The sequence below is a fragment of the Poecilia formosa genome, unplaced genomic scaffold (assembly GCF_000485575.1).
Source record: "Poecilia formosa unplaced genomic scaffold, Poecilia_formosa-5.1.2 Scaffold17, whole genome shotgun sequence".
NCBI lineage: Eukaryota > Metazoa > Chordata > Actinopteri > Cyprinodontiformes > Poeciliidae > Poecilia > Poecilia formosa.
The window spans coordinates 499,715-511,704 of record NW_006799956.1 but is presented as its reverse complement, the minus strand read 5'-3'; the positions used below and the strand labels follow the sequence as shown (position 1 = coordinate 511,704).

The window sequence follows — 11,990 nt, the reverse complement described above, 5'->3', positions numbered from 1 at the left end:
GATTAATTAAACTCACCTTGCCACCTAACCTGTCACGCTTTGGGTTTGAAAATACGGGAAATGCCGCCTGGAGTGGGAGGAGAGGGCGAATGAACAAACGTAAGATGGGTGGAGGGGAGGAAATAGACCAGCGGACTGACGAACCGTTAGACCGGGGGACGAACACGGGGGGAAGCAATACGGGATATTTACGACACCTTCACTGGTCACACTCAGAAACTCATCTACCAGCCATGTACGATGCGCTCCGCCACCCGTTTCTTCAGACCGGGATATGAAATGTATTGTGCGGTTCGTCGGTAAAGCTACATTTACACGGTAAGCATCAGATACTCAGCCGCCCGCCCTGTTCAGGCTATCCGCTCACCTCAGCGCTCTTCCCGCCGTTCGCTTTCAACCAGCAGCCCCGGAGGAGAAATGCTGCCGTACTCCAGGCATTCCCCAGTCATATTAAGGATGCTTATTGGTTCCCCAAAAACGATAAAAAGTCGGGCATTATCATCAATCAATAAAATCCCCACGGGCCAATCTTGAAGATTGGACTTTATGCCGCTGAGACTTAGCTTTTGTCAACAACTCAGAGGCGGAAGTGAGAGCTCCGCGCAACGCAAATGAAGTCCCGGCCGGAACACGGTGCGCTAACTAATAAAACATAAATTAACGAAGCTTCGAGGCAGGTAAATTTTCCTCGAGGAATTTTAGTAATCGAGGTACTCGAATCATTCGAGGAATCGTTTCAGCCCTAGTTGATATCATGATTTTTTTGCTTTGTTTGGTTTTATGTTTAGAAGAAACTTTAGGAATATATATAATTTTTTTTTTTTTTTTACTTGGACAGGATCTAAGTGTGCAACAAATGAGATTGTTTTAAAGAACAATAATCATGTAATTATTACAAAATTGAGATTTAACATTCGCATAAATTAAAAAAAACTAACCAGAAAAGATTAAATCTACCTCATCCCTAACTCCTGGTGCTTAAATTGTGCTTTTGACATCTTAGCGCTCTTGTGTGTGAACAAGTTCTCGCTTACAGAGCTATAATAAGGATTTAAACATGTAGAAAGATCAACTTTTATGCTTTAAACAGAAGATGTTATTGCTATACGTTGTTCCAGCTTCACAGGACCATTTTCTTAGGTGTGCGATTATTGAAATGGACAAAGGAAAAAAAAATGTTACTAAGCTGCAAATTACTTATTTTAAGGAGAAATAAACCTCGACTGCAGCATTTACAGCCTGATCAGAGTTAGACCCAGACTAAGTCTTACAGCAACACCAACCAGGTATAAGGCCAATGTGGTTTTAAGCTTCACCAAAAAAAATTATGTATATTTTTCCCAAAGTGCTTTAATCCAAGTATAGCAATAAACAACACAGTTAAAGACAACTGAGGAAGAAATTGACTTTAAAAGCATAACAAATAATTTGCGTTTGTTTTCCATTAATGCAGCAGCAGGCCTCTGTCTGTGCCCTTCCTGTGCTCTATAATTTGTGCTGTGATGTGTGCTCATCCCGCCTCTCCAAGAACCTACGCTCACCGGGTGCGTGCACAAACACACCTCTGTTTCCGATACGATAGTCTTTTCTTCCTTTTCCGTTTCCTCCCCCGCCTCCACTTCGTCCCATCTCTTCCTGTGAGAGGTGGCATAAAGTCATCAGTGTGTCTCGAGGATCAGCTCAGAACCTTCTCCTATACGCCGCAGCGTTCCAGGAACGGCGTGGACACGGATCCAGCGGTAATAACAGACCTGCAGATGGATAACGCGCTTATTTTTCGGCGCACAGATTAGTTGGGAATTATGATGATACCCAGGGGGCAGGAATCTTATTTTCTGTGCTCCTGATAAGAAAACAAGAGCAGACTGCAACCAAATGGGATGAGAGGAAGAGGGCGATGTGTGTGATTTAGCATGCTGTGCAGCATGCTGGTGTGTTGGCACGTCGGTTTAGGGACGCTGCATATGATGACGCCTGATGGGTAATGTTTTAGCATTAGCAGCAAAAAAAAAGAGACATTTCTCGTAGCTTCCGTTTGATATTAAAGAAACGTTTTTATGTATATCTGGATAAATGAAATGTGTTTACATTCACATCACACAACGATGAGTGGTTGCAAGTGTGAAACAGGGGAACATTCGTAACAAACTAAGATTACTCTTACCCTAAAGGGCTCGAGAAACACAATCGCATTTCTTATATAAATGTATCTTCTTCATTCCAAGGCTCAGAAATGATTTCTACTTTATCAAACAGATCAAACATGTGAGGCAAACATCACTGAATTCTCCTCTCATTTTGTTTGCTGAAGTTAATGTGGTTTATATTTGAGGAGTGTTTGATCTAAAGGCTGTCATGCTCTTTGAGTTTTCATCTAGATCAGCGTGATTTTGTGCTTGGTTCTATTTTGGTCGCAGCGTTGTGTGCTTTCTTTGTCTGTTCTGAGAATTATGAACTTCTGCTTCTTCGTAGCAGAAATTCAGCCGCGGTTTTCCAGCAGCGTTCAGAAAAGCTATAAAAAAAAAAGCAGACGGCCTTTTATCTCTGAAACCAAACAGACATAACTAGACTGGATTTGATAGGATTAATAAAGTTATTTCTTTTGACAAAATGCTAGAGATACTAGAGACGTTTGGGGAGATATCTTTACTACCTTGAAAAGCGAGTTTATGTTCAGTTCATATGTTTTTCAAGTTATAAACAACAATAAATAATTTCCACACATTATAATGTTCAGGAGTGAGTTCCGTTGTGTGCCCCAGAGATTAATGTGTTTTGTCTTGAAATGCATGAATCGTCATCATAATAAGGGCAAAATACCTTGTAAAGATGCAGGGAGAAGCTGGTAGGAAAGTCTCATTTTTCAGAGAAACTGAGATGCGAGTCCTACACCAGCGTGGCCTAAATAGAGGAAACGGCTTTCACTGCAAAATCAACATTAAAAAGCCATATTTTAGTTCGCAAAGGGACTAGGAGAAAATTAGATTAATTTTTTTTGACAAATGGCCCTCAAACACAACATCAAGTGTAAGGATCATGATTATATTTGGAGAAAAAGAGAGAATGTTGCGAGCCACTGTACTTCCCAGCTCGGCAACTCGACTGTAACAAACAAAACAAAACAAAAATCAGAAGACGTATCTTTTGCACATTGCCACAAGTCATGTAAGAGACACTGCAAGTATCAGACGGGATCAAAACCAAACTTTTTTCCCCAACACAAAAAATTCTACAACGGTTAAAACCTAACAACAAAACATTGTGAACCGTCCCTGTGAAACACGGTGGTGGCAGCATCATGTTGTGGGTATGCATCCCTTTAGCAGGGACAATAATGCAAGGTGGGAATTGATGAATGGAGCTACATGCAAGACAATCATGAATGGGCAGAAGCTCACCTTACACTAAGATAATAATAAACATACAGCTTTAAATTAATAGCTTACAGTCGTTTTAAATAAATTGTAATTTATTTAATCAACTCAATTCAGAAACACTTCATATAGAGTAATTACAAGGTGATGTTTTCAAGCTTTTATGTCTATTATTTATGAAGATTTTCTGCTTACAGCTAATAGAAACATTTTAGATTAGAATGTAACTTTTACAAACAATTTTGAAAAGACGTGTGGGCTTACTGAGAAATATATTGATTACTTGTTTAAGGTTATTACTTTCATGAGTACAATTGTGATGATAATATGTATTAGGTTTTCTGGTCGTTGCATAACAAATATGGGAAGGCTCAAGGGTCATAAATACGTTTGTGGAAATTTTAAATTCCTTTAATTAGGGAAAAAAAAACATTTTATTACCATTTTGTTTTACTTATAAAATAGCAGTCTGTGTAACACCCCCTTTGACTTCCTGTACAAATTCAGTCTCAGCTCATCTGAATGCAGCACTACTTTTGTTACGTTTTTGTTTTTTAGCTAAATTAATATATATTCCTGTCAAAACCTGAAGCATGTTGAGATTTATATTCAGCTCAGATCTCAACGCCGACACTTTGAACAGCCAGTCCTGGGAGAAAAGCTGGAAAAACCTTCAGTACTGTGTCGAGCGCTGACCTACCACAATACACAATACAAATTTTAACCATTTTTATTTACTTCACAATGTTGCACAAATGTACATTGGTACAGAGCCCTCCAGGGGACATGGGGAATTTTTTGGTCTTGAGGGAAGGGTTAGGGTTTTTGCGAGGGAACGTAAAAGAAAAAAAATTCCCCATGTCCCCTGGAGGGCTCCGTACATTGGAGATTGTTGTGATGTGGCAAAGTGTGAAAAAGTTCACGGGGTATTAAGGAGTCTGCAGGATATTGTTTTGTTGAAGTTCCAAACCACGCTAAATATTATATATATTTTTTTATTATTTATTTATTTATTTATCTTTTTGCCTATTATTTCTGACAATCTCAAAACAACTTTTAATCAAAACTTTGATCTAGATCAAAGAACAAGAGAGAAAGCAATTACTTCACACGACTGCTGGAGTTGGACGTAATGTGAAAAGGGTGTGAAATTCTGATCCGACAGTCTCTTCTCAGACATAATGCACAATAAAATCCAAACAACGCTGTAATAGCCCCTTCCATGTGTCTGATTGATGATGTTGGGAAATCTACACATCTTTCTCGGTTGGCACTCTTGAGCAATGAAAGACTCGAAGCAATAAACAGAGGTGACCCCCACGCTGCCACTGTCTATTACCACAACATTCTACATCCCAAATGGGAGCTATTGATTTTGTAGTTACAATCAACACCAAGTTATTGAATGTCGGTAGGTAAAGTGCCCGAGTCTGCAGGCCCTTCTCCGCAATAGCTTTCCACCCATTACCTGGTCGCACCACCTCGGTAACCTTGGCTGTTTCATGGAGCTTACGACAGAGGACATTAAGCAAGCCGATCCCTGAACACCTGAGGGGTTTTCAACTTCAGACCTCAAGGGCTTGGCGGTGCTGCAACTTTCAGATGGGTCCCTCGTCCAACACCTATTGCACAGCTCCATCAGGCAGGAGGGTCCCAGCACTTTCTCAAATATTAATAGCCGCCCTTCAGAAACTAACAATCACAAACGCAACCGCATGCAATGTCACTTGAATTCTCCTTCTTCCCCATTTTGAAATTTTGACATTAATCTAGTTGTCTTAACCACCTCTAGTTGCCTGAATGGGTTAAGTTGCTGGTCTGCCATTTGTTTTTATGAACAATTAAAACAGGTCTGCCCAAGAAAGTCACTGTGGCAAATGAAACATTTATAAGTCACTTGCAAAAACGGTGAAACTGCTGAAATATGCTCGTGCGTTTTTAAAAGAAAGTTATAACAAAAGCCAAATTTTGTTTTACAAAAAATAAAGAAATATTCCCTCACAGCCATTTTATTCACTTGAACACTGTTGGTGGAATTGCTGCCGCAGCATCATCACATTTCTCACACACAAAAGCATTGATTGGGATGAACAAACATCAACAAGCAATAAAATAAGAGCTCTGAATCCACACAGCGGCCAAAAGTACTATTTAATCATGTACGGCTGTATTTTTTTACTAGCAGTCATCTAATGAGATTATATATCATGGACGTAGTGTTTCATTGATTTGAGTGTTATGCCTGATAGCCCTCACATTGCTGCAGGGCGTCCTTGCTCATCATGTGAGACAACAAATTTGCTGTATCATAGCATGTAATACCGTCGTGCAATTGTGCCCAGTGTCCGATAGCAACATCCTGTAGACGTTTGCCGTCTCTGTAAAGATATTGTAATAGATGGAATCTACACAGGTGACCCCCATTGTGTAGACACGCAGGAGAATAAAAGGCAATAACTGACTATGTATACCTTAAATGCTCGTATAAAAGTGGAGGTGGTGCAGGGGTAAGCCATAAAAAAAAAAAAAAACTCAAAGGTGCCCTCTGACCGCCAGGCTCGTCATTAAATGGAGTCTATATCAAGGCTTAGGGGTCAGCAAATGTCAACATCTCCCCTGTATGCTTTGTTGAAGAAAGGGTCGACGTCCGCGCCTTCCTGCCAGGACACTGTTAATATACTGGAGATAAATTAACAGCCCACCCCCATGTGCCCTCTGGGAATAGTTTCCACCTCGCAGCGCACAGCTGATTAAACCAAAAGTGAAAAATATTCACAAATCGGCCAATGGCTACGAGGAAAAAAGCAACACAGTCTCTCGTACGCCAAGCACAGAAATCTCACAGAACAACCTCTGGTCCTCTGAAACAGCCCTGATTTTCCCCTCCTGGATTTGCTGTAATGACCAAAGATTGTTTTTGGGTTTTTTTTTTTTGAAAGTTTAAAAAATTACATACTAAAAATGTAGTTAGTAAATAATACTAATCCAAGTGTTTCTACAAGTACTAATTGAAGTCTATTCAGTGTACAAAAGTAATAAAAAAAAAAGCAAAGGTGAGGTGTATTAAGGTTTTTTTGGGCATGATATCCTGCAATATTAGAATGTCATCATGGATACTCACCGACTTTCACTGCCAATGTACATTTTGTTGAACTGCCAGGGATCATTTTGAGCTCCAAATATTTAAATCAGTTTCTTAAGCTTGATACATTGATGTTGGAGACTTTCAATTCGAAGAAAGAAAGAAAAACTACTTTTTCAGGGTTTTTTTTGCCCTGTTGCACTAAATAATAATAATAATAATAATAATAATAGTAATAATAATCCTGTAAAGACATGTTCAGGCTGGCAGACAACACCAGGTTAGAAAAGCATCAAAGGAGCCCGCAACACTTTTAAGTTGCTTATCTGGCAACAAAGAGGAAGTACTTTCAACAAAGTTTCAGTTTATTATAAGGTATTTTTAATGATATTTTGTATGCTGCATAGTTTTGGATGACTTTACCCTCAATAAATAAATAAATAGTAACAAAAGCGCTGTGTCTGGCACTTTTCTGCCTTGAGTTTATTCACACGGCTCGCTGGTTTCTGCCACTTTCATAATGAACCTCACAGTGTGGAACATTTCCTCCATCGACAATCTAGACACCACCGCTCCCTAAGTGATACCTGTCCTGCTTCCTCTCCTCGCATCATGAAGCTGCAGCTAGCAGACGATGCGTGTTTAATCCCTCCTTGTGGATCTCGCCTTGCTGTGGCAAACACTTCCAGCAGGAAATTTACAGTCGGACATTTTGTGGACTCGTTACCCGATGCTAGAGCACGGAGGCCAGCTGCTGCCAAAACTTGAAGAAGCTGGACAACAGCAGCAGGACACAGTGTACCAAAAAAAATCCCCCGACATGTCAAGAAAAGACTTTACATAGCTGTTCACACTTTACTCCATTGTTAGGTTACAATCAAGAGTCACCCCGCCCACCCCCCTCACTGACTGGAAGATAAATGAAAGTCAGATAAGAGAGAATGTCTGATGGTGAAGATAAATCTGCTGGGTGCTTCACTTGATACGGGTCTAATCGCTTCAGTTTGGATTTTATTTGTGATTCATCTTCTCCTTCCTCCCTGCCCACAACATTGACCTTTTATCTTCCAGCACGTTGTCTCCACTGATCTCTTTGGGACCGGAGAGATTAGACATAAAGGCACGAAACGGGCCTGCTGACACGGCGCATCGTCCAGCTTCGCTGCTTAATCGTTACGCCAACATTAACGTTTCGGCAAGATCGCACAGATATGATTACGTCAAGCCGTTTCACCTCGTTGATCTCAACAGTGGTCAGAATTTACTACAGAGCCAGAAGTAGTTCTGGGGTTTAAATGACAAATAAGAACAGTTTTGTCTTTGTCTGATCATTTTTAATTGCCGTCTGAAGTTTCTGGTCTATTCTGAGCCCTCTCCACTTAATGATTTCAACGGACGCTACCAGTGCTCAGTGATTATCTTGACTTTCTCGTTGCTGGTGACCCTCCCATTTATCTAATTATCCATAATTTAGTGATCTCAGAGGCTACTTTCGCAGACGTGAGCGTCCTCCATCACTGAGCAGGAACAATGGCTCATTAATGGGGTCTCCCATGTATTAACGCTGAGAAGTAGGAATGTAGGGATTCCTGGTATCTGCTTCGATTCAAGAACCAAAAGAAACACAAAGGTGCTGCGGTCTGGGCTTGTTTGACGGTACTGAGCCAGATACGACAATACAAATAGAAAAACTTTTTCTTCAAAATCTAAGATGCAGTTGCAATTTTTGGAACTTTGAAAAAGCTTTTTGATACCTTTGATCACAAGTTGCTTTGAAAAACGAACAAAGAAAAATATTGTTACAGATCTCAGCCGCGCCTCGAGCCTCATCCACATCTGGTATCCAGACTTCATGTGAGAAAATAAATCCCACAAATTCTTGGTAATTAAAAGTCACACTTGCTGTACCACAGGGTTTGATATTAGACCCATTACATTTTACTAAATGTGAATGATTTATGGATGAGTTTTAAACATCTGAAGTGTGTTTTATCTACACGTTGAACCAGTTTTTCCTGTAATTTTTCACCAAACTGAGGAGTATTGTAATATTTGGCATGAAATATGTTGAGTTATGTCTTTTACCTTGGGATAAATAAATGTATACGTAGAATTCAAAACTCTTCAAAACTTCAAAAGTCCACAAAAAGCAAGAAAAAAATCTACAAATTATTTCATTCTTGAAATAAAAATCTTGGGAGCAGTCATTAGTTGTACATTAAACAAACTGCATATGTGTCTAGATCTAAATGTGTCACGATATTTTTCAAAGTAATGGATTATTATAGCCAAAAACTACTTGCTATTTTGCATAATTTACTAATTGTTCCCCATTTCAATGTGTTCAGGTCTGGGAAAACACATATAAGACCAACATTACAGCAAGAGTTTTACCACAAAAAAATATTTGCAGGAAATAATATTAATGACCATGCAGAAAGTCCACACCATTGTAAATTTTAATAGCCTTGCAATATAACTTAGTGATTCATAAAATAATACAAATCATTGACAATATATGAAAATATATGTAATAAACAACCATCCCTTAAATTTCCAGAAGCTGTTTAACATTAGAAATGTTTTTGCAATGGTGGTTATAAGATAATAATAATAAAAAAAAAAAAACCCTCAAACTGTCTAAAATTCATGATTCATTATCAATATCGTCTCCAATGATTTGTTGCACTGAAACCCTGTTCTGCTCAGACACGGCAACAATTCAATCACATTTATATTAGCTAACCTTTCAGCCTTCTGAGTTTTTGATGTTTCTACATTTATTTTGTTGTCGACTTTCGTATTTGTTTCCAATTAGTTGCGTGTTTGCTATAAATTGGCATGAGATAAAATGAACAAAAATATATAAATCAGATGAATAACGTATAACAAAATAGCCTGAGGGTTAATAAGAGAAGCATCAAATGAATCAGAAAGTTTAGCAGAAAGTACAAAGAAAAGAAGAAGGGCACAATTTCAGTCTTCATAAGAAGAGATGGAGAAAAATCGATGGGATGAACTTTGTCTTATTGTCGACTTGCTCGGGGTAATAAGAAGTTAAAGTAAAGCTTTGGGTTGTGTTTTGTCCTGCAGCACACTCACAGCCCTGTAATTACGTCAAATACAATAGCAAAGCACAGTTTAGGAGTACGCAACACACACACACAAAGTACAATGCACACACACCGTAGAAAAAAACCAGAAGCTCAGAAGATGAAATCCACCAAAGACCACTTTTACTGGTTGTAGCTGATGCTTTCTCTGGTATGTGGTCCAATTCTTGCTGCAATATCCACCAAATCTCTTCTGGAGGTCTGCAAAATTCCAGTATCCAAAGGTGTGTCTAATCGTGTTCATAAAAACAACATTAAAGTCTTTCCATGCTCAAGCTTTAGGGTGCAGCATGTGAAAACATGTTTTATTCGTCTGTATTTCAAATAAAACATATACATCTTTGAATTTCAGTTTGTTGATTTAAAACAAAAAATTGATTTAAACAGAAAACTGCAGCTGTACAACTGCTGTTCATCCTTCAATGAGATCAATATTTCATACTCCAGGATCAAACCATTTTTATGTAATTTTCTTCTGAATGCGACTGCACGATTGAACTATATTTAAATCAACCGTTTCGATTTGAGTTGAGAGTGGATTAAACTCATTTCTACAATTGATGATTTACACCCGTTTGTCTTGTAAAGTACCCAGAGGTGACATCTCTTCTGAATTGGTGCTACACATACGAACAGAATAAAATTGCAATTAAAATTAGAAAAACATCCATACCAATTTGTCCCAATTGCTTTGAAATAACTGGTTTTAATGGTATAACAGCCCATCTCAGCCTGATGTATTTTTTTTACATTTGTGTCTACAGATTATCTTTGCCATCACTTTGGTTTGTTTCTTACTGGAACAAACTGTTTCATAGAGCTGAGTGAGACCAATCTTGCTATGTTACATTGATCAGTTAGAGTATGGCCAATATTTATAAACCTTTTAGGCATATGATCATATTCTTTAGATGATATATTTGCATTAGTCTTGGCAGTGTAGCCAAAGTGACCTTCTGATTTTTGCCATCAGCTCCTAATGTAAATGACTGATGTCATTTCTGTTCTTAGAATCCAGTGGAGCTCGGACCAAAAAGCCGGTGGAGGAAATGCATGCAGCAAAATCTGTCTCTCTTTTTCCAAAATGGAATCATGACCACTTAGTCACAAGGACACCTGCGTGTTTTCGTAGTTCACCGAGTCTGACACAGTGCAGCTAATATTATGAGTTAGAGCGTAACCCAGAGCAGCTGCTCATGTCAGTAATGGGCATCAATAACCGGCGCCAGGCCTGTGGGTTGTAATTGTGTTGGAGGGGTCAGTGTGGGGTCGACAGGGCATTCCCCCAGCCTGCCTAATGAAGGGAGCAAAGCTCACTCTGCACCAATACTCTGCACAGCCATCTCCAATCCCAGGCCCCATTGCCCATGTCAATCACTGCATCAGTGGCCGATGCGTTGGCCAACCTTGCTTTGCAAGAAGCCCGTTACAATTTGCACCATTACAGAAAAAAAGCGTACCACAACCAAGACGCTGAAGTGTGTTTGTTTACTTTATCAAAGGGCCACGTACAAATCTGTATCAGTTAAAAGTCAATCAAGACATCAGCAATACTGAATACAATAAGGTGCATTTATTAAAGGGCTTTATTTACAGGGTGACTGATGAGGGATCAGGTTGTATTGAGGCATGAACAGTTACACAAAGAAAAAAAAAATCAATATATAAGATAATGTCAATGATCCTATTGAGACCACAGATATGTCTAGTGCTGCTTTAAAAGCACAATGTAACGTCTTTACAACAACAGCTATCATTTAGAGTGAATCTTGTTCATAATTCAGCCACCTGGTTAACAATATGTAGCAGAGGGTGTCAGAGTCCCAGACGGCCACTATTCTCTTAATATGTAGTCAGAGAAAACATTGGTCACTCAAGAACTGTGGCATTTTTTGGCAAATTGCGTAATTTAATAATTTTGGTTTCACCTTGTGCAGGTAGTTGAAGGAATCAGTCTGATTGGGATCATTTCTAAAAGGCAGATTTTGTTCACTGTTATTTTATGACCCAGAGGGAAGAACACTAGACATTAATTTATCGCCTTTCCTTGGAGCTTTCTATGGTATTTTTTATTTATACTAAATGTTTAGAAACAAAATTTTGTTTCGCTTCAAACTTTTTGGAGTTAACGACTGTCTGAGACGTAATTCACTTCAGTTCTTAAATACTCCAAGATATTCATGAAACATAATTTGTGCTTGAAATAAATCTTTAAGACTTGCTAAAATGTCCAAAGGTATAAATGAAGTGTTATGTTTTGTCATAAAATTATGATTTTATGATTATACAAACAATCCAATAAAGTGAAGTGTTGGGGCCTACATTCAGCAGCAGGGGGCAATAAGTTGGGGAGGGGCAGCCTGCTTGATGCTACACAAACACAAAGCTGTACAACTCGTGTTGTACTTTTAATTAGGATAA

At 38.9% G+C, this 11,990-nt stretch overlaps 1 protein-coding gene across 1 annotated transcript in view; it reads right to left on the bottom strand.

Annotated features, from left to right (window-relative positions):
- Positions 1-1,645: 1,645 nt before the first annotated feature.
- LOC107835640 (PDZ domain-containing RING finger protein 4-like) overlaps positions 1,646-11,990 on the bottom strand; it is a 67,180-nt gene continuing 56,835 nt past the window's right edge. The window contains exon 3 of the mRNA XM_016668757.1: positions 1,646-1,751. Coding sequence (XP_016524243.1) covers positions 1,659-1,751 — 93 coding nt within the window. The 3' untranslated portion in view covers positions 1,646-1,658. The remainder of the gene's footprint in view (positions 1,752-11,990) is intronic.